The sequence below is a fragment of the Chelonoidis abingdonii genome, chromosome 3 (assembly GCF_003597395.2).
Source record: "Chelonoidis abingdonii isolate Lonesome George chromosome 3, CheloAbing_2.0, whole genome shotgun sequence".
Taxonomy (NCBI): domain Eukaryota; kingdom Metazoa; phylum Chordata; order Testudines; family Testudinidae; genus Chelonoidis; species Chelonoidis abingdonii.
This window is the reverse complement of record NC_133771.1, coordinates 44,762,547-44,786,670: the sequence shown is the minus strand read 5'-3', so window position 1 is coordinate 44,786,670 and position 24,124 is coordinate 44,762,547. Positions and strand designations below refer to the sequence as shown.

The 24,124-nt window shown below is 39.8% G+C and overlaps 1 protein-coding gene across 1 annotated transcript in view; it reads left to right on the top strand.

Moving 5' to 3' along the window:
* Positions 1-24,124, top strand: part of CSMD1 (CUB and Sushi multiple domains 1) — a 2,093,217-nt gene that overhangs the window by 942,827 nt on the left and 1,126,266 nt on the right. Inside the window, exon 4 of the mRNA XM_075063712.1 lies at positions 22,423-22,617. Within this exon, the coding sequence (XP_074919813.1) occupies positions 22,423-22,617 (195 nt within the window). The remainder of the gene's footprint in view (positions 1-22,422; positions 22,618-24,124) is intronic.

Sequence of the window (24,124 nt, the reverse complement as noted above, 5' to 3'; positions counted from 1 at the left end):
TCTGAGACAAGATAATTTAGTTTTGCTTGAAAATACTTTAGATTACAGTGGCTCAGAAGAAGATAGAGAAAAATGATTATGATTCTCGGACATATTTTTACTTGGTAAAAAATGAAAGTATTGTCAAGGAAAGATGTTAACAAAAAAAGGCAATTTGAAGGCATTGGCTTATGAATGTATCTTGTTAACGTAAGTAAAAATAATCAATAGAAAATTCCAGGCAATATTCTCTGCTAATAAAAATGTGAGCAAATCAATTGACTTCAGTGAAGTTTTGCTCATCTCTACCATCAGAGAATTTGCCCTATGTTTGTATATTTGTCTTACAGTAAGAGTTTCATGACTGCTAAAGTATCTGGTGTAGAATAAACAAACAAGTGGCATTTTCAGTTTATTGCAAATTCAAGCAGACAGTATAAAATGTGAAAGAGTGCTACTTGGGGAAAGACTGTGCATTATGTATTTTATTCCTATAGATTATCTGATTGTCACTTGATTTGTTTCTATTAATCCAATATTGCAAAGAGCCTTTAGGCTCAAATTCACATGAATGTTATAAATTAACAGTAGTCCACATTTTAGTAAACTGTGACTGTTTGCCTGAACTAATTTCATCAATCTAATTTTGGAAGGAAAGTATCAGCATGGTGAAGGCAGAGTCATTAAATTAAGCCAGAATTACAGCCAGAAGTATACTAATAAGAGTAAAACAGTAGAGCAATATGGATAATATTATGCAAATTAATATAATGTAAGTATGGCTATATTCTTACTAGTGCCAATAGATGTTCAGTACAATTTTCTGTGCATAGTTTGGCACAGTTGAAATAGTAACTGATGAGTAAATGTTTTGATTTATCCTTATTAAAGATGACCATCATTGTGTAGAAAGTAAGCACAGTTAAGGAGGTGAATGCATGAAAACTACAATACATATTTTTCATTTGCCTAAAATTTATAATCCTATTGCTTATCAAGATTAACATATCAGACCTGGATTTTTTTCCGAGCCACCTACTGGAGTTAGGTGACTTTCAATGGGAACTGGGTACTTAACTCCATTAAGGCACCTTCTGAAAATGCCATCCTTAATCAGTATGAGGGTAACATTTTTCAGTTTCATGTCTGTACTAAAACAATTTCCGGTATTTATATATCAAACAGAGTAATAGAAATTAGAGAGGAAAAAGACTTTTTAAGATAAACTTCATATTAACATTTCAATAGGAAAATTGTCATGTGTAGAGGGCTACATTCTTCCCTACATAGGTATATATCCATATACAGGCAATCTCATAGAGCTGGAACGGACCCTGAAAGGTCATCAAGTCCAGCCCCTTGCAGATCCAAGTACAGATTTTTGCCCTAGATCCCTAAGTGGCCCCCTCAAGGATGGAACTCACAACTCTGCATTTAGCAGGGTTATGCTCAAACCACTGAGCTATCCCTCCCCCTAACTTACACCTCTCTCACACCATACACTTAATGCTGTTTCACAACCGAAACTAAAATTGGTGAAATTCATACCAGTGCAGAGACACAAAGCAAAGGTTTTTGTTGTTGTCTCTCCTAAGGTCCTGATTCTGCCTCTATTTTGAATGGGCAGACTGCTGTCATCTATTTTAGGTACTTACTCAGCACCTGTTACCATAGTATCAGAGTGCCTCACAAACTTTATGCTCTCAATACCCCACTCAGGGAGGGAAGTTCTGTTTGTCCCCATTTTATAGATGGAAAAGTGAGGCAAAGAGAGGCTATGTGACTTGCCGAAGGTCACACAGGAAGTCTGTGGAGGTGGAGGAACTTGAACCCACTTCTCTTAAGTCTTAGGCTAATATTCTAACCACTAGATAAATCTTCTTGTCTCTTCTGCTACGTCACTGCAAAGCACCATTAGAGCTGCTGCTTTTTTTTTTTTATTTAAATGACTGGGACTTTCATTCTGCTTTCACTTAAGTATCCCTATACCCTTATACACTAAGTACACTTCACTGTTATGCTGTGCTGTACTGTATCCAAGTTCACTTCGCTTATATACTGTGAACTTTTGATGTTTTTGCTGAAATATATAGCAAGGATGAAAATAGCCAGCTACAATGGTGGCCAAATTCCATAATTATCCCTGTTGATTTTTGGAGAGAGTTTTTTCAAAATTTTCTGGATATTCCAGGGCGTTGAATCAATACAGTCTTCATTTTGTAGAAAATGATGTCTAAAATTGGATCCTTTTTTACATTATATATATTGACTTGAATGTGTAATTTGTCGGTTTAATTCTGAGATCATATTAGTCATGATTAAGGCTCAGTGTTTGCACTGGAGGTCACAGAAATCACAGATTTTGTGACTTTCCGTGACCTCCGTGCAGGGGTGAAAGTAATATAAAATTCTTACTTGTACGGGAGCCCGGAGTGGGAAAAGCCCTCTGGTGGAAGGGGTAGGACTAGGGGGTCAGCGTCCCCCAGGCAGCCCATTCACGCTGCCTGGCCTGCGCCACCTGGGGCTCCAGCAGTGATTTAAAAGGGCCTGAGGCTCCGGCTGCTGCTGCAGTAGCAGTGGCCCCTTTTAAATTGACGGCCCTCGGGCAGTTGCCCCTTTAATGTCGTTGCCTCTTTTGCTCCCTCCCTCCCCCCTGTGTCAGCAGCCCTGCCGGTAGGGTCTCGCTTTTACCCCTGCCTCCGTGACTTCTGCAGTGGCTTGTGTGCCAGGCCTGGGGGCCACCTGTGCCAGTCACACCAGCTGCTGATGGGGCAGCCTTGCCCCCCCCCCCCGCCCTGGCAGCTGGAGTTTGGGGGGATTCAGGGCTGGGAGCTGGGGTGCAGGACAGTGCTTACATTTAGGTAAGGATGAACAGTTTTTGAATAAATTTTCCAACATACAGTATTAGGAAGAAGCAAACTTTTCTTCACTGTCAGAAATGCGTGTGTATAAAAGGTACCCTAACAGAGTAGACCATATGGGTCTATCTAGTATGTTGTTATGAGCTCAGTCAACATATTATGTGTCCTGTGTCCTCCTTTTTCAATCTATAGTTTATTATTCTACATATCACACAGGAAAATATGAGGAAATCCTTTCTTTGTTCCATAGGTACTTTATGCACTGGAGCCTGAGGAACAATATTCCTTGTAGCTTTGTAATCTAGCTACTGTCGCTGTAAATGTCATTCTTGCTCATATCAATATCTCATCCCTTTCTAAATCTTGCAAAATAATTTGCTTCCATAATTTTCTGCTTTAATTAAAACCATAGTTGAAGTTGATTGTGCAGTGTATTGATTTTTTTTAAAAAATCTTAAGAACATAAGAAATTGCATAGCAGACCAAACTAATAATGCATTTTGTCAAATGTCTGTCTCTGACAGTGGCCACTATCAGATATTTCAAACATGCAAGAAACACAGCAGTAGCTAATTATGGAATAAGATGCCCAGAAGGAAAGTTTCTTCCTAATCCTGTTACTTACTTCAGGGCACAAACCAACATGTATGAGAGTTTATAACTCTTCAAAAACTTTTTTTCTTTTTTTACAATTGCAACTCTGAATGTTCCTGTTATCCATATAAATATACAATGTCAAAGTGTTGCTTTCTAATTGTATTTCCTCATTCTTATAATAAGGATTAGGGGAAAAGGGAATGGCTGAGGTTTCACAAAACCATTCATTATTTTATTATACCTCTATCATAATTAATTTCCCTTCTTCTCTTTTCCTGTCTAATTATTTTTCCTCCTGCTGTTTCTGTGCTCTTATCCTCTCTTCTCTTCCTTCTCCTGCTTCTTCTAATTATTAATTTTACTCAAATTAAAGAAACACTCATGTGTTCCTAAATGCTGGTCAAACATTTCCCTTCTCTGGACCTATTTTGTTTCACACATGCCAATTTTAAATGAAGTAAACAATAATGAATACAATATTGAAGGTGAAAACACAATATACTGATTATTAAACTACATTATGCAATTGTATGATTATACTCTAATCCTGTGAATATATCCAAATATCCTACTCCCCGTTGCAACTGCTACTTTACAGTGAGAAGTGCCGTCATTAAGATATTTACAATATTCTTGATATTTTTTTCCTGAAATGGCCTAGCTAATTCAGAATCCATGGGCATATATGAAATCATCAGTGCATATGAAATCTTTTAATTATTTCTCCATTAGGAGTTACATTGCTGTTAAATTCATCATATTTCATCAGTTACCATGTAGTTTACTAGCAATGCTTAATTATGCCAAAGGTTGCCGATCCCTGAGCTAGCTAGTTATTCTCCACTTTTTAATTGTGCTATTTTGATCCCATTATCACCATGTAACCACAATCAGTTTAGTCCCTATTGGACATCTCTCAATATTCCAAACCCCATTCATGCAGAGAGGACCCAGAAGTTGGGTATTCCTAAAATGGCTAAATGGATTTTGTTGAAAATATATAACTTTAGGAGAAAACACAAGAGCTTGATTACTGCCAATGTAGTGCCATACTCTTACACTTTTACTCATACTGATAGCATCTTACTCCACAAGTCATGTATTTGACTTCAACAGGGAAGGTAATGCTGTATGGGCCTGATTTTCATTAACATTAATGCACCTTTAGACCATTCCTACATTCACTTTAAGATGCCATGAAATCCCAGAGCACTGTAGGTGGCATCAGTGTAAATGAGAGTCAGGCCCAATGCACATTAGGAAGGATATGAGAATTTGGCCTATAAGGATTATGTATCTATTAAGTGCTGAGCACCCAAGCTCCCCCACCAGGCTTATGCAGGGCAGGTGCAGAGACCCTGTGCTGCTTTATCAAGGACCCCCTGTGCCGCTCTAATGAAGCCGCTGTGTGATTTTGCTACTGCCAAAATTATTGTGTGATCTTGTGCAAATTACTAATGGCTAGATCCTGACTCAATCTATATGTCTACACAGTGGAATAACAGGAAGTAATAATTCCTCCCCCTCTTACATCTATAAACAGGCTACATGGACCTTGAATTCAAGTACATAATAGTAAATATTAAGAATATTGTGCACATATATAACTTCAATCAGATGGAATATAATGCAATTGTATTACTTTTGTTGGTGCAGATATCTACAATATTAACTATAATTCATACTTTGACTTTGCTGATTAAGCCTCTATACCAGGGATAGGCAACCTTTCAGAAGTGCTGTGCCAAATCTTCATTTATTCACTCTAATTTAAGGTTTTGCATGCCAGTAATACATTTTAATGTTTTTAGAAGGTCTCTCTCTATAAGTCTATAATATATAACTAAACTATTGTTGTATGTAAAGTAAATATGGCTTTTAAAATGTTTAAGAAGCTTCATTTAAAATTAATTAAAATGCAGAGCCCCCTGGACTGGTGGCCAGGATCCAGGCAGCGTGAGTGCCACTGAAAATCAGCTCGTGTGCCACCTTCGGCACCCGTGCCATAAGTTACCTACCCTTGCTCTATACAGACATAGTGATCTTATGTACTGTAATTTATATCTATATCTTTTAATACCTTGGTAAACCTATTTTAAAGAGACAGCTTAATGCTTACTTTCAATCACCGTTCTTGTATATTAAGATAACATTTGAAATATTAAATTGAAAATTATTTAAGACTAGATTAGCTTCACTCTTACTCAGCCATGAAAGGAAGGAGGAGTAAGTTGCCTCCATTCTAGTTCATGCCAGCACTCAAGTCTACTCAGATTGTCATTCTGGTCATGGAGAAGTGAGCACAGACTACTCATTAGGGTGATGAGACAGCAAATGTTAAAAATTGGGACAGGGGGTGAGGGGTAATTGGAGCCTCTGTAAGAAAAAGACCCAAAAATTGTGATTGTCCCTATAAAATCAGGACATCTGGTCACCCTACTATTCACTCACTGCTGTCCACTCTGAGCAAGAGGACAGAGAAGGGATTAGGAAATGCCATGCTGCATTTCCTACCCCTCATCACTAACCAGCATAGCTGACTTGGGTGCCCAATATGGCATGTGAGCTGCTCCATGAAAAAGGGAGATAGTAAGTTACTTTGCTTAGAGCCAGAGGGAAGCATGGAAGGAGTTCTGACTCTGAGTCACAGTTATCTGGTCTGCGCCAGGAGGTGAGTAGCTACTCACTACCACTTACAGCAAATTGTAAAGTTGCAATCAACTGTCAGAGAGTATATAATAAAGTTTGTATATAGGCATATTTTTTAGTCCAAATATAGAAGGTCACTTGATAAAACTGAAAATTAAAAAAATTAGTAATAGTGAAATTTAAAGGCAGTTCGAGCTGAACAAATAGTGTTGTGGCATTCTGTGCTATAACCCTTAATTATTTAAAGCAGTATGTTTTCACAGTTAAGTCATTCAAAAACCTGCAACATATATGTACTATAGAAGTCAGAGCCAAACTGAAGGTAAACCTTAGAAAAGAAATCAATACCTGTCAAAACAGTTGTGATATTTAATGTCATGTTTGACTGAATAACATTGGAGCCTAACAAATGTAACTGTAGGTTGTTATGTAATAGACACTGTGAAGGTGTGTACTACCCCTTTACAGGACAGGCTGGAGCCTACAGCTGGGACAACCTGGGATTTAATCAAGGGGACTCTGTCCTCTCCTGGAGACGGGGTGTATAAGCAGGAAGAGGAAACTGAACTAGGGGGCTTAGGTGTAGAAGCTCTGCAGGCTGCAGTGGTGGCTGTTTCTCTCAGGTTCCAGGAGACCAGCCCTACCAGACTGAGATTTGGTGTTATGCACTTTAAGTTTGGGAGTTCTGAACCAAGGTCGAGAGCAAGGATGTTTTGAATTGTTTTTTATAGTTGCACCTGTGCAGAAGCCTTATTAAAACAGGGACATAGTATTTTCTTGATGTGTGTTGTCTGCTCTTTGCCCTAGGCTGTTAAAGCAAACTGTTTGCTGCCCAACCAGGGGAAATTAAGGTGGGGGAACACCTGCAGTCCTTCACTGAGCTGCAAGGGGACACACAGTGTCTATCCACACCTTTACACATGTGCTGTGGTAAACTGACATCACTACTCCTTGGATTCTCTCACCCTTAACAAAATAGCCTATATATGAAGAAGAAAGGAAAAATATGGATATTTTATTGCCTTTTCTTTTCACAAATTGGCAGTGAAAAAATCATGAATTTTCTCAGCTAAGTCACTGCTTGGAATTATTACCAAATACTTTAGTCTGTAATTTGTTGAGTGTTTTATAGTACAAATTCAGGTTATTAGGCATGCAAATTACATGGCAGGTATCTTTTCCCTGATTGGATGCCAGTACTTCTTAGAATCAGTTTGCAGGGTAAATTCTCACAGCTGACCATTGAAAGTCATTTTTCACCAACTATCTGCAGTATTTCCTTAAGGCCTCAATTCAGGAAATCACCTGAGTATGTTCTTAAGTCCATCTCTATGCAGGTCAGCACTTCAGTATTGATTTCTGTAGGACTTAAACACATGCTAAAAATTTAGTATGTGCTTAAGTGCTGCCCTGAGTGGGAGTGCTTTTCTGAACTGGAGCTTGAAATTGGATGTTTTAGTTACATACACTGCCATGCTACTCCTGCTCTCTGCCTTTGAGCCCCTGGCCAGCTGCTCCCGGGAGCCTCCTGCTTGCTGTGCAGAGCGGGGACGAGGGGAAGAACGCAGATGTCAGGGTGTCCTTCTCCTGCCACTCCTGTACTCCATCTCCACAGAGTAGGGGGAGGGAGACATGACAGAGCTCAGGACAGAGGGAGCTGGCAGCTGTTGCTGTGTCTGAATAAACAGGCTTCAGACTGCTGAGTGCCAATCTACTTAAAAGAAGGACCGGTGAAACCATTTAGGTGACCTAGGCAGTCAACTAGGGCACTTGGATTTGGGGGGCACCATTTTCTTCAGCAGCGACCGCAGCAGCCGGATCTTTGGCTGCCCCAGTTGCTGCCAGCATTTAGACAGAGGGAGCTGGGGCAGAGGAGCATTGGGAGGGCTACCTGAAGCAAGTAAGGTGGGGGGGGGCATGCAGGGGAATTCCCTGCCCCAGCTCACCCCTGCCCCACCTCCTCCCCGAGTATGCCATGGGTTCTTCACTTCTCCCGCCTTCCAGGCCTGCGGCGCCAATCAGCTTAGGTGCCGCAAGCCTGGGAGGTGGGAGAAGTGAAGCAGCGATGGCATGCTCGGGGTGGAGGTGGGGCAGGGGTGAGCTTGGGCAGGGAGGGTGCCTTAGGGCGGAGGGTGGGGAGCTGCCGCGGGGGTGGCATCTCAGGGTGGTGGCACGGGGGGGAGGGGGTAGGACGCAAGGTGGAAGTTTCACCTAGGGCACGAAACATCCTTGCACCGGTCCTGCTTAAAAGGGCAGTGTACTTAAAGTGGCAGCATGTGTCTGTCTCTGTCTCTCTCTCACACCCACTCACCTACCAACACACCCTTGTATTGTTGTTGTTGTTGTTGTTACTTGATACTTCTTTCAAAGTGTGTCATTTTAGTTTTTTGACTGGTCTATGCATTTCATAATTGCAATTTCTCTCTTGTACTTAAATTTAATTATTTGTTCATTGTTTAGTGAGTTCTAAAATGCCTGACCTCTCCTGGCTGGAGTAATTATCCCTATGGCAACTTTTAAAAAATATATATATATTATATCTAGGTTTTTTTGTTTCTACTGGTGGCACACATCTACACATTACTCGATATGATTCACCTAACAAAATTCATTCCATACATGGAAGGAAAAAATACAGGTAACACTGGATGACCCTTTTTTCCCTTGCAAACCTAAGTCCTGCCCCAATGGTGTAATCAGCTGGGAGCTCTGTTCTTCTCAGGTTGGTGGTGTTTTAATGTGATTTTTGTCTGGCATATTTTTCTGCAAGAAGTCATGTTTGTGCCCATAGTGTCACAGAGATCTTCACAGACACTGCCAGTAATGCAGGGAATAACCTCATCACTTTTTCTGTCTCCTTTGAATTCTTATGTCTCTCTTTATTAAAAAGAAGGCTCCTAGGATCTATGATGATACAAATGATCAATAAAAAGGCTTCCATTGAACTGAATACAGGATCCGCTGTGCCAGCACATCTTTTGAAAGACAACTCAAATGCGTCTTTAATTATAAGGATCTAAAAACGGGTACCAAGATCTTGGTTTACAAGGCAGTTGTCATCCCCCTTTCCTTATGGGTGTGAGACCTGAGTAACCTACAAACATTTCAAGCAGCTGGAGTGGTTCCAGCAGCTCTGCCTCAGGAGCGTTTTCAGGATCAGCTGGGGAGACCGGCACACTAACATCAGCATTCGCTTTGTGACCAACATCAGCAGTATAGAGGCACAGGTCATTTCAAAGACGTACTGCAAGTACATCTTAAAAAGGGAGGCATCAACCCAACAAACTGTGAGGACTTGGCATGGAACAGAACACAGTGGCCCCACACCATACACCAAGCCACAGCTCACTTTGAGAACAGATGTGTTCATGAGACAGAAAAGGGACAAAGGAGGAAAGAGAGGGCACAACACTCCAGACAACAACTATGTCTCCTCCAAGATTGCAGATTTTCCCACAGAAGTGACAGGTGTAGAGCAAGAATTGGGCTCCTTAGCCATTTAAAAACTCACCAGTGAAGCCCTTTGACAGAGAGACATCATCCTCTCATCGAGGGATAGCCAAAAAAATTTATTTCTATTTCCTCACATTCAAGCACAATGCTCTCTGGCTGCTTTGATGTACTGGGGTTATTGTTTGTTTGTTTTGTTTGTTTTTACCCTCTTTCCCTTTCTTTGCTTTATCCTTCTATCTTGTTTGCCACTGAATATGATAGAATTAATAGTGTCCATTTCCTCTGTGCCCCAACACACTTTTTTTTCAGTTTTCCTTTTCCCACTGTAACTTTTTAAATGATTATATTGATGAAAAAAATTGAAGACATGAAAAAGTTGCCTCTTGGAAGGGAAATGACTGAATTTTTTCATGAAATGCTTTTTGCCCATCTCTAATAACTATATGCATCTGCTACAGGATGAATATCTGAGTTAGAAACATTCTTTGTGTCTGTTCAGCCTGGGAGATTAGTATTACTTACATGGGTTAGTGCCTATGGAGGTTCCTTATTTCGGGATTGGGCCTATGGCAGAAAGAAGATCTTAGGTCACTTTAGAAAGCAGTGCTTACAATGGCATTGGAATAAATTTTCTGTTTCGGTTCATAACCATTTTAGCTATTGAGGTAATTCCTGTCCTCTGTGACAAGCCTCATTTGTTCACCAGGACAGAGTGGAATATATCCTTCTCCAGGTTGCTGTTCCCTTTACTACATCTGTAAAGCTTCCATAGTCCCTCCTGCACCCCAGTTATACCAGGGAGTAATCAATGATTCTGTGTAATGACAGATCTCCTAGTCCAGCTGCCCATGTGGTGTGTCCTGATGTGAACTAGGAGCCATGACAGAGCTAGGCTCTGCAGCACATAAAGGGTGAAGACCCCTTATATCAACATCTTTGAAAATGGTTTCAGTCTTTATTCTTTTTTGCTAACATGGTATTTGATTTTTATATAAATATTGTGGTGTTTGACAAGAGTGAGTGAAGTGGAAATTGCCTCTGTCTTATCATTGTCTTCCTCTGGCTTTCTCTACTTCTCCTAACACTGTTTTATGTACACTTGGGGCCATGCACGCATCTCAGGGTATTTAGCTATGAGACTAAATGTTAGTATGATACATTTCAGGCATTTGGCAAAAATGTCATGAGATCTTCATCAGACCCATTAAATATATGTATTTTATTTGTGCAATCTCCTGTGCCCTTGACTTTCTCCAGGAAGCTCCTGCACCGCTAGGGAAAAGTGCATTTCCAAAGGTGCTGTGCAAGTGATCTGGCTGACTCTCCCTCTTTGTGAGGTCTTCCAGCTCTTCTGCTCAAATTAAGTCTGTGGTATTATGAAGAACACAGGAGGCAGGAACAGAGCGCTCATGAGACAACACGTGGCTGGGTGGACTAGGCCCAGAGGCCCCTTGATGGAGGCCTCAGTGTCCTGCAAACACTTTTCCAGAAAAGGACCAGTAGAGGATTCCTCCAAGCAGCCTACTTGGTTGCAGGTGATGCAGCCAATCAGAGAGGCTGCAGGGAGCAGCCAATCAGGGCCCAAGAGGGCCATATAAAAGGAGCTACAGAGCCAGAGACAGTCAGATCCTTGCTGGAGTTGGAGGAGTGCAGGCAGTGCCCCTGGCTAGCCAAATGGAACTGTAGCATTATGGACAGCTCAGCACAGGCAGGGACTGGGACAGAAAGAAGAGCTCCTAGATGGCTGCTGGGCCTGAACTTAGGTGACCTCTGAGGCAAGGGTGAAACTTTAGAGAAGGCTGGAGATGTGGAGTGGTGTCCCAGGGAACTGAAAGCAGTGTTGTTAAAAGGACATGGTGGCATGTGGCTGCTATTCTTATGGTCCCTGTGCTGGGACGTGGAGTAGTGGATGGGCCCATGTCTCCCTGGCCCCCAGTAGGCCACTGAGGAACTGGCCTACAATTGGACAATGATAAACCCCCATAAGGAAATCTGAACTCTTAGTGGCCCAGCTAAAGAGCTGGGGCTAGAGTAGACCAAGAAGGTAAAACCATTGCATCCAGAGAGGAGGTCCTGGGCTACAGGCTGATACCAGGGCTGGGACTATTTAAAGACCATAGACACACCTGGGTGCACATGAGAGGTGGTGTTATCTGGGATTTTCAGAACCCAAAAGTGGTGGTAACTTAACCGTTTCTTTCCAAGTGGTGTCAGGAATAAATCAATGGGAACACGGTTTTTCTGTCTGATAAATAAAAGCATGCTTGCTTGGACCAATAATTTAAAACTACTGTTTATTACATATTAAGAACACTCATACACAGTAGGTTTAGGACATCCCAGGTATAGTTACTCATAGTCTGAGATGGTTTCGAACGATCACCAGGTGGGCTTCCAGAGGGCCCTCTTTCCATCTAGCTGATAGGGAGTTTAAATCTCAGCTCCTTACCCTAAGAAAAGTTCCCCTGGATTGTTTCAAGGTATTTTACTTTTACCAAACTTTTTATAGCTGACTCTAACAAAACACATAACCCAGAGTTCCCCAAAGTGTGGAAGGCACAGAAGAATGTTGGGAGGGGCGTGGTGTGGTTGGACCAGCCCCCACACTGTTGGGGAGGGAGCACCATCCAGTCCCTCCCTGCTGCCAGCTCTGCTCTGGTCCTGCCCCCCAGCTATGTCCCCGGCACCTAGCCCTGAGCCTGGCCTCATCCCCAGACTTGGGGTGGCTTTGCTCCTAGCCCCACGCCAGCCCCCAGCTTTGGCCACTGGCCAGGGCCCTGTTCCTGGCCTGGCCCGAGGCTAGGGGCAGGGTTGGGGCCATGAGTGGAGTAGCACCTGGCCATGATCCCGGCTGCCGGTCCCCACTGCAGCATGGCTGTGACTCCACCTCTGCCCTCAGTCTCTAGCCACATCTCCCTCCTTGGCCCATTCCCAGCCCAAGACCCCAGCTGCAGCTCTAGCCTCAGCCCCCTCACTCCTGTCTGCATCCCTTTAGCTGTGCCCCGCCTCTGGGCCCAAGCTTCAGGGGGTGGGGAGTGATATGGACAGGGGTAAAGGTGGGGGCATGACATTCAAAAGTTTGGGGAACACTGACATAACCTGTAGTGACTCCTAGCAGGTCAGCTTAATAAGCTCTATTGGGTCACTAATTCTCTTAATTTCAACAAACTACTCATTATCTCAAAACATTTCTAGCCAAAACAACAATATGGTATGGAAACCTAAAACCAAAGTTGTTATTCACTCACTCTCTGTCCAATCATCCCATTCTAATTAAACTGCAGTTATGCAGCTGTTTGGTCTTGTCTCACAAACGCCGAAGTTCATGTCAAGCTATGTGATATTTGATTTTCACCTGGCAGTGAATGACCCTACAAAATGGCTGACTGCAGTACTGTCAAGCTCTGGGGTACATGCAGGAATGTCATATTCCAGGGTAACAATGGGTGCCATGCTATTATACAGCACAAATGAGACAGGACTGCTTGTTCAGCAGCTTAAGTTCAGGAAAGCTTCCTTAATGGTATCTTAATAGTAACAGAGGCAGAAGAGGAGATATAAAATAAATCCTCATGGAGCTACAGAAATCACTGAGGAGAAAAAGCAGACAATGGTTGTGCTCTAATAATTAAGTGGACAGGAGAAGGTGGTGGGATAACAGCCTTACACCAGCTCCCCTTCCCTTGACAACTTCCCAGGCCCTGCTCCTTCCTTCCTTCAATAGGTATGATCATGTTTGTTGACTTTGTTGTGGAAAATTAACCACTCCTTGTGTTTGAATCAGAAAATGCCTGATGCTCCTTTATTTTATGCGAGCATATATGCAAGGAGAGTCAGCATAGCTCCATGCAAGGTGGCAAGCTGCTCTGCCCTCCTTAAACTTTAACTAGCTTATAAAGGTTAAAACCACAGACAAATTACACCTACTTCCGTATTAATTACCTTATTTGGAATACATTGCAAAATTAATACAGGTCAAAAGCAACAACAAGCATCTCCCCCTCTAGTCCCCTCCTGTTACTCACTGTCTGTTCTTTTGTGGTCAGCGACCTTTCTAACACAACTGTTGTGGTTATATATTTCATAAGCCTGGCTATTTCAAATTATGCTACTTGGGGACTTTTTCACTCTGCCCCCTCATCCCCTTTATACACACAAAGTCATTGTTCTGTTTTGGGAACTTTCCACTGTGACCCCTTTTACCCTTTGACATACAGAAGCAACTTTCCATCACTCTTTCATCACTCTGTCCCCCTTCTCTCTGCCCTTTATACACAGAGACAAGCTGAACCAAAGTTCAACACAGCCTAGAAATGAGCTTCTCCAAAGTTTAGGCCGAAAAGCCTGGCCAAAATTGTAAGCCCACCATATTTTCCTTCACAATTTGTTGCTGGTCCACCTTCTATGTTGTTGCTGAGATGTACTGACTGCAATATATGTCACTGCTGGCCAGCTTACAAATGATAAAACCTAGGTGCTCCTATGTGGAGGTAGAAGTCTCCGTTTTTGGAGCCTTCTGGACTCTTTCCCCAGTGCTTCATGAACATAATGTAGCTGAAGGTCATGACATATGCATAGCCGGATATGTTACACCACATGCCACTGAAATCATTGTCAGACTCAGTATATACCTGATACGTTCAGCAGCAGTCAGTTAGTTTTGTAGCTTCCCAAGTCCCTTTAATGCATTTAGATGTCCAATTCACATTTAAAGTTAATGATACTTGGTCCATCTCAAAATTCACTGTCTTCCTTTCCAAGTGAAAGGTATATTTCTTTGACTATTGCCTTTTCTAACATAAATACATAGCAATATGTCAAAACAAAACAAACCAAACCCCTAAAATGTTATCAAAACCAGACACTCCACTAACTGACTTCTACCCCTGAGGAAAGGTTGAGTGAACAAACAACACATGGCAGATATGGAATCACATTGCTTAATGCACAAGTGGAAGGTGCTCAGATATTACAGTGATGAAAGCAGTAGAAGAACATATATAGATAACCCAGGAACCTATCCTTGCAACAAAGCCCGTTGCCAGATTACCATCATAGGACCTAATCACATCAGCCACGCTATCAGGGGCTCGTTCACCTGCACATCTACCAATGTGATATATGCCATCATGTGCCAGCAATGCCCCTCTGCCATGTACATTGGCCAAACAGGACAGTCTCTACGTAAAAAAATAAATGGACACAAATCAGACGTCAAGAATTATAACATTCAAAAACCAGTTTGAGAACACTTCAGTCTCCCTGGTCACTAGATTACAGTCCTAAAAGTCGCAATATTATAACAAAAACACTTCAAAAACAGACTCCAATGAGAAACTGCTGAATTAGAATTAATTTGCAAATTGGGCACCATCAAATTAGGCTTGAATAAAGACTGGGAATGGATGGGCCATTACACAAAGTAAAACTATTTCCCCATGCTTATTCTCCCCCTGAACCCAGTTCCTTACATCTCCTTGTCAATTGCTGGAAATGGGCCATTTTCATTACCACTACAAACAGTTCTTTTTCTCGCCTGCTGATAATAGCTCACCTTAACTGATCACTGTCATTAGTGTGTGTATGGTAACACCCGTTGTTTCATGTTCTCTGCGTGTATAAATATATATATATATATATATCTTCCTACTGTATTTTCCACTACATGAATCTGATGAAGTGGGCTGTAGCCCATGAAAGCTTATGCTCAAATAAATTTGTTAGTCTCTAAGGTACCACAAGTACTCCTGTTCTTTTAGCAGTTGATTGTGTTCATTACAAGAAGCCATGTGTTGGTATTTGTTTGTGGTTCTTCCTGTGTTATGGTGAATATGTGACCAGTATTCTCAAGTAGCTGGTAAGGAAACTAAGTGGGTCTAGTAAAAGATTTAAAGGCAATCTTCAGAAACAATGCACACAGATTTTTAAATGTAAGAAAATCCTAAACAAGGAAAGCACATAGTTCATCTCCAGGCAGGGAACAAACTAACACATTTAAGATTCTGTTAGTTCATGTTTGTAGTGTTTTACATAGTGCATATACTTGGAGTTTAGTTCTCTTAAGCTTCAGCGAGAGTATCAAAAAGTCAAAATGTAAACAGTCTGATACTGGCCATCAGGGACCTAGTTTGCAAATGAAGGTATTTAATGAAATTTCATTGATTGTACACACTCTTGAAAAATGCTGCCAGTCCTCAGCTAAATTTTTGCAGACCTTATGTGGTGTAGCCTTTTGTCACTGTGCATTAATTAGTACTAATGCTCTATTTTAAGACTGTATTTTTCACTTTTTCCTTGGAAAGGGTTTTAATATAATTTGCATCTAATGATATAAAAGGTTGGGTTAAACAATTGATATGACATCCTAATTAAATCACTGAATTGTCACTATATGTATTTACATAGTTTTACTGAATGACTTTTCTATGAGCATAATTAAAGTGATAGCTAATGTTTACAACTGAGAGAGCCCAAACTTTGTCCATGAAGGCGTCGCAATGACAACTTGATAGGAGCTTTTGCAGTGCACAAAAATGGAACAAAGTGCAGCTTTCTTCACATGGCAATATGGTTTCTAGAAACAGGTCCCAGCATGCCATGACCCATTTTGACATGAACTGAGGCCTGTAGTCTTCCTGGTCAATGGCATGATCCTAAAACTGAAGATGGTCCCAGGAGCTGGGACTGTAGAACTCCTTGGGCTATACGTTGGCCGTCAAATTTAACTACACATCTGCTTATTAAACACCAGTATTATTCTGATGCTTTAAAACACATAGGCTCTATCTATTGACTTTCACCTAAAAGAAACGTCGTTCTCTGCAGTAAGTCAAACATAGGAAATGTTTCTCAAGAACAATAGGTCAGATTTCAGAGTAGCAACCCGTGTTAGTCTGTATCCGCAAATAGAACAGGAGTACTTGTGGCACCTTAGAGACTAACAAATTTATTTCAGCATGAGCTTTCGTGAGCTACAGCTCACTTCTTCGGATGCATAGAATGGAACACACAGACAGGAGATATTTATACATACAGAGAACATGAAAAGGTGGAAGTATGCATACCAACAGGAGAGTCTAATAAGAGGTCAGCTCAGTTTCTGAAAGCCTTTATCTTCAATGCAGTACTACCTTGACTGTCGTCAATGTCAGAGTGGATACTTAATAACTTCAGATAATTAAGGGCTTTCAAAAATGAGACTCCAGGGGACTGCAGAGTTTATAAGCTCTACATGTGAGTGGCTGCACAGTTGGTAAATTGTATAGGAAACAGCATTTCTTCTGTAGACCTTATTAACACAGCAGGTGAATGACCTTTTATTGAGGAGCTTATATCCCACGTCCCTGAAGTCAAATCTTAAGGTAGATCTCTGACCTTTGCATATGATAGCTTTGATCCGCTGGAATTTAGATAATCAAAGGTACCACTGTGTTACATATTTTTTTATGAAGCTTCAGAGGCCTAATACATTTTATGTCCACACTTCAAAACAGTAAAAATTGTGTAGCTGGACCTGTGCAGCTACTTAAATTTACTTTGATGACATTTTTAGAAAAGGACATAAATAACGTAATCCAATGCTTCATCTTGACAACCAGTGGCATCTTGTGAACTATTACATATTTTATTGAGCTTGGCTGTCATTCTCAGATCACTTATCTTGTACTATTTTCAAGAGGTTTTTGCAAAATATGTGCCATCCTCAAGGAATCAGGCCCCATTATTTCTAGTAGTTCTTCACAGATGCAGAGTTAGGGAAACTCCATAGTCTGACAAAAGTCATACCTTAGAATAGCTTTTGTACATGGAGAGCAGGTGGAGTTGGTGCAATATGATTTTGTCAGGTGTTAGCTAGTGCCAGCTGTTATATATTTGCCAAGTCTGTAAATAACCCTTAGACTGGCTGTGATACCTTATTGCTTGAGAATGCAGTTTGCCAGAATACAAGATATCTATGATTAATGTACTTTTTAGATAGCACACCGATTCTTTAAAACAGTGCTAGAAACTGAGTTGTACGAACAGTACTACAGAAACTGATCTATGTTGAAGCTGCAACAGGTTATGGAGTCATAGAAATGTAGCACTGGAAGGGACCTCAAGAGGTTATCTATTCCAGCCCCCTGTGTTGAGTCAGGACCAAGTACAGCTAGATCATCGCTGACAGGTGTCTGTCTAACCTGTTCTTATAAACCTTCAATGACAGGGATTCAACAATCTCCCTTGGTAAACTAATCCAGTGTCTAACTGTCCTTATAGTAGAAAGTTTTTCTCAATATCTAACCTAAATCTCTATTGCTGCAAATGGAGCTGATTACCTCTTGTAGTACCCTTGGACATGGAGAACAATTGATCAGTCCTATTTACAGTAAACTTACATATTTCAAAACTGTTATCAAGTCCAACCCAGAGTGTTCTCTTCTGTAGACTAAATAGGCCCACTTTTTTTCAACCATTATAGTACTCTGTGTATTAAGAATTGCATTTGAAAAATAACAGATAGGCTCTTGCTTCCAAGCCATGTAATAAAAGTCCTGAAAAATAAACAAAGGGACTGCTGCAAGTTTGACCTGTTCTATCTTGCATGATTGAAGACACCTCTGGTTTTCCCAAACCGTTTTCTAACAAAAGTCATTGCTAAAAATCATTATCTTTGTAAATATAACGCTCTTAACTTGGAAAGCTATTAAATTACTTGTTTATGTATAATGTGTTTATTACCCAATTTACAAATCAGTCTGAGTGATAATGCATTATAATGTTTATATTCACAGCCAATTATGTTAAGCTTGTAAAATGACCTCATCTTTTATTTATGAGAAATACATCACTTTTAGTGTTACATTTTTCTACATATAATTAAATATGAATTTCCTTACATTTTTTAACCATAAATAAGTGCAATCTAAACAAACATCACAAAACCTATTATTTTTTTTTATTTCGCTTTTCACCAAAAAGGTGAGTAGCGATTGGACATCTAACATAGTGAATGACAGTGAAAACGAGTAGGATCTGAGGCCTAAATAGGGAAAGAAAAAGCTAAAAATTACTTAGATATCTTCAAGTCATCAGGGCCTGATGAAATACATCTTAAGATACGCAAGGAGCTGACTGAAACTCCTGAGCCATTAGAGATTATCTCAAAAGTCATAGAAGACAGGGGAGATTCCAGAGGACTGGAAAATGGCACTGTATTTTCCCATCTATAAAATGGGGAATAAGAACAAGCCAGAGAATTACAGACCATCAGCTTAACTTCAGTACCCAGAAAGATAATGGAGGAAATAATTAAGCAATCAGTTTGCAGCCACCTAGAAGATAAGATGATAAGTAACTGTCAGCATGAATTTGTCAAGAACAAATCACATCAAACTGACCTAATAGCTTTCCTTGACAGAGTAACAAGCCTTGTGGATGGAGGGAAGTGGTAGGTGTAGTATATCTTGACTTTGGTAAGGCTTTTGGTACTGCCTTGCATGACCGCCTCATAAACAAACTAGGGAAATACAACCTTGATGGAGAGACTAAAATGTGAGTGCAAAACTGATTGTCAAACTGTTCCCAGAGAATAACCATCAGCCGTTCAGATCCAGCTTGAAGGGCATATTGAATGGGGTCCCATAGGGATCAGTTCTGGGTCCAGCTCAGTTCAATATCTTCATACGTGTACTCTATGCCATTATCTAAATCACTGATGAAGTTTGTGGAGTATATCAAGCTGGGAGGGATTGCAAGTGCTTGAGAGGATTGTTTTGAATTTTTATCCTATCTGGAGAAACTGGAGAAATGGTCTGAAGGAAATAGGAAGAAATTCAATAAAGGCGAATGTAAAATACTCTACTTTGGAAGGAACAATCAGCTGTACACACACAAAACAGGAAATTACTGCCTAGGAACAAGTACTGCACAAAGGAATCTGGGGGTGTCGTAGCTTCCTACTCAGATTTGAACCTTAGCGTTCATAAACTGAGAAGCTAGCATGAAACCTCTAAGCTTAATTACCAGCTTGGATCTTATCTCACTGCCACCATCCAAAATTTCCAGGGTTTTGGCCCCCTCTGGTCTCCCCAAACCTTCCCTGGAGAGACCCCCAAGACCCAGAAGCTCTGAGTCTTACTGGCAAGGGAAATACTCCACTTCTCTTCCCCCTCCCTCTCCCACCCAGACTTTCCTCTCTGGGCTAACCTTGAGAGTATTGATGCAATTTCTTTACCATCACAATACCAAGAGAGCAGGTCTCCTCTCTCCACAAAGAGACAACCTCAACACAAGGAAACAGAAATGATTTTACTCTCTTTCCCCCTCCCACCAATTCCTGGGGCTGCCAAGCTTATCCTGAGAGAAAACTCAAACAGACTTAAAAGAAAGCTTATATAAAAAAAAAAGAAAGAAAAGACATAAGATAAAAACTTTGTATCAAGATGACAAGACAGGGCTATTGCTTATAAGAAATATGATAAACAGTCTGATTCAAAAAGATTATCCAATTGAAACATTCCAGCAACTCCACACATGTAAATTACAAAATACAATATAAACCTATGCTTTTCCTTGTTGTACTCACAACTTGGGAACAGAAGGGTAGAAAGAAGCTTGGAGATAGAAAAAAAAGCTCTTCCCTCAAGCCGAGAGAAAAACAAACAGGCAGAACAAAGACAAAACACACCGAGAAGTTCCTATCCTCACTTGAAAAATCCGGTTTCCTGATTGGTCCTCTGGTCAGGTGTTTGGTTCCCTTTGTTAACCCTTTACAGGTAAAAGAAACATTAACCCTTAGCTATCTGTTTATGACAGGGGGTCATAATGGATCACAAGCTAAATAAGAGTCAACAGTGTAACGCTGCTGGAAAAAAAACCAACCCATCATTCTGGGATATATTAGCAGGAGTGTTGTAAGCAAGACACGAGAAGTAATTGTTCCTCTCTACTTCGCTGATTAGGTCTCAACTGTCGTATTGTGCCCAGTTCAAGAAAGATGTGGACAATTGGAGAAAGTCCAGAGAAGAGCAACAAAAATGATTAAATGTCTAGAAAACATGGCCTATGAGGAAAGATTGAAAAAAATTGGGTTTGTGGAGACGAGAAGACTGAGAGGGGCATGATAATAGTCTTCATTTTTTCACCCTCCTCCTTGTAACAACCTTTCATGTACTTGTTCTCCTTAACCTCTGAGGGTAGGACAAGAAGCAATGGGCTTCAATTGCAGCCAAGGCAGTTTAGGTTGGACGTTAGGAAAAACTTCCTAACTGTCAGGGTAGTTAAGCAGTGGACTAAATTGCCTAGGGAAGTTGTGGAATCTCCATCACTACTGCTTTTTAAGAGCAGGTTAGACGAATATCTATCAGGACAGGTCTAGATGATATTGCAATGTCCCTTCCAGTCCTATGATTCTATGAAATTAGTTGATATGAAGGTATCTTCTGGGTTGATTTTGTGTAAGCTTGATCTTCATTCTGGAAACAATGAAGTTTCTAGCTTTTCTGGTTGCACATAACCTTAGTGTGACATATTGGTTCAAGAAGGAGACAGGATTGTTTATTCCCAGCCTTGCAACTGACTGACTGCACTGCTTTTAGAAAAATGATATAACCTCTCTGTAGCTTAGTTTACCTACCCTTCTATAAAATAAGCAGAATATTTGCCTATATCACCAGAGTGTTGCATGACTTAATTACCCCATTTAATGTTTGTAAAGTTCTTTGAGAGCCACTGGTGAAAAGAACTGCATAAGTGCAAAGTAGTATTATTTTAATGTTTTACAAACCAATGCATTCTTTAAAGTTTGGACCTATAATCTGAACTTGCTTTCTATATTTTGATGGGGTTTTGAGTTAAGTGTAATTATGACCATTTAAATGCCAATGCTGCTAATGGCTATAGTGATAAACAACATGGAATATGCATCCAACAAATGCATTTGTCTAATGCAGTGGGACATACCGGATGATTAGCATTGATATAGTGCTTTATGTCTCCAAAGTGCTGTACAAATATTAACTAATTAATTCTCTCAACACCTCTGTGAGGTAAGAATTGCTGTCTTTATTTTGCGAGTAGGGAAACTGAACAGAGAGGTTAAATGATTTTCCCACCACCACACACATTTGGAAGCTGAGCATGAATTAGACTAAACCATTCCTTGCTCCTACTTTTCTGCTGAATGCATTTACCTCATGTACTCTGATGTTTCATACATTTGAATGGATATTCCATTGGATACAGCTGTCAAATATACACACAGAATTCTAACACTAAATGTTTTAAACACTTTTAGCTGTATTGTTTTGGGATTGACTTTGATAGCAGGGGATTGTACTAGATGCAGGAGGACTGTTCTGGTCCTATATCTTTGTTGCTAAAACAACAGATATATAAATAGAGACCAGTGCTAGTCACCAAACCAGTGGTCTTGTTTTGTAGGTTGATGGATTCATTGCTAAAATTGATGTGTAGTTTAAACAGTCTTCCTCAAAAGAGCAATGCTTTCAAATGGTAGAGATTTCTCTGCAAAAAAGTAAGAATTCTGTTCATTCTCCCCACTCTAACATCAATTTTTTAGTCATTTCCCCATTTTCTGTCTACTCCTAGATTGATGTCAACAAGATAGAGCAGACTATTTCTTAAAAATAAGAGATCTTCTAATACATGGAATATTTTGAATATTGTCTCTATTGTGTCATCATTGGACTATCTATTTGACAAACCTCTTGTGGAAATACATAACATGATCCAATTACAGGTTTTTTATATTAGAAATCAAAGTAGAAAAAAAAAGTTTAATAGTGATTCAGTAAGGATTATATCACTTATAATGTAATATGTTTTATCTATTTTCCCATAAGATTAAACTGTAAATTTTTTCTTCTTTTTATTTCAACAGTTCTACCTAGTCACACTTGTGGAAACCCGGGAGAAATACCTAAAGGAGTACTTCATGGATCAAGGTTCAATATAGGAGACAAAATTAGATATAGCTGTATCTCAGGCTACATCCTAGAGGGCCATGCGATGTTAACTTGTATTGTGAGTCCCGGAAATGGTGCATCATGGGATTTTCCAGCTCCGTTTTGCAGAGGTACAAAATGTGAATTAATGGAGAAAACATTTACCTATATGCATTAAAATAAATATAAAGAAGACTGAGATGGTGATGAAACAGAATAAGTTTTTATTTTAGGATGGTTATAGGTAATGCTAATATAATTTGTTGAATTCACTAGTCCTGTGTTAACTGCCCGTTATTTTTCTTAATGTCATTAAAATATAATGTTTTATCTAAGATATAAACTGGTGCAATGGTGGAGTTGTAGCCCTGTATAAACTGGGATTCATAGTCCTTCCCTAAATCTGAGGGGTTTGGTGTGGATAAATACATTTAAGACGGTGAGGTGCTCAGATATTACAGTGATAGAAGTAGACCTGGGCAATTTTTTTTAAATTAATAGTTTATGCATCAAAAAATGCAGTTTGGGGTCAGCCAATTATATTCATGAATACAGATCAAAATTGGTGAATTTTTTCCTAGATTTTATTTTAAAACAAACTGTTTAGTTTCAAAAGGTTTAGTTTCAATATTTCTGAATTGAAATATTATGACTTTGTTTCAAAATGATATTTCATTTAGAAATTTAGTAATTTTATTTTAAAAAGAGGGTATAAAGCAATCAAAAAGCAGTCAAAAAAGCAAATCAAAAAACAATCAAAAAAGAAAAAGAAAAAAGGAAAACTTGTTTTGAGTCAAACAATATTTTGTTCAATACACCCTCCCTCTCCCATGAATGTCTTTCAGTTTGATGAGAGAGAAATTTAAAAAAAAATACATTTGTAATTGACTTGAAGCAATTTTTTTGGATTTTTCAGTTTGGCCACCAAAACAAAAAATCAATTTGTTCACTCTGTGTGAGTACCGCAGATAGTGGTTGCAATTAAAGTGATGATTGCCAACATTTGTAGTGTAGAAATGGCTGGCAGGTACTGACTTTTTTTTAATATACTTCTGCTATATCTGGACCAGAATAGCCCAATTCTTAATCCATTCCCATCTCTAATAGTTTTTGTCAAGAATACCTTTGATTGAAAGCTTTAATAATCTATATAGAAGTACTTTAAATACTGAAATTTATAAAGAAGGAAGAAAAAAAATCTTGGTGATTAAGTTGTTAATAAAGACGAATCTCACAAAACGTTCAGCCATATCTAGTATATGTATATTTAGTTTGGAGCAGCAAGGGAACTCCATATATTTTCTTAAATTGAAAACAAGGAGAAAGTGACTTTTTTCAAATCTTTCAGTTGTAATCTTTTTCTTCAATGGTAAAATTTACACTTCTGTCTGAACTTTTTTAAGTTAATGGTGTTATCTGAGCATCAGTCTGAAAACACTTTTCTTTGATACTCTGCAGGGTGCTCTCAAATACCTTCTGTTTTGAGAAATATTACTAATTCTAGCAGTATTTCCAATTTTAAGTATAGGGAATATCAGTGGAACTGACTATTTTAAAAACTGGAATGAAATTAAGTGCACCTTCTGTACCTAAGTGAACCATACCATGGAATTCACTCCATTGAAGAAGAGTCAGATG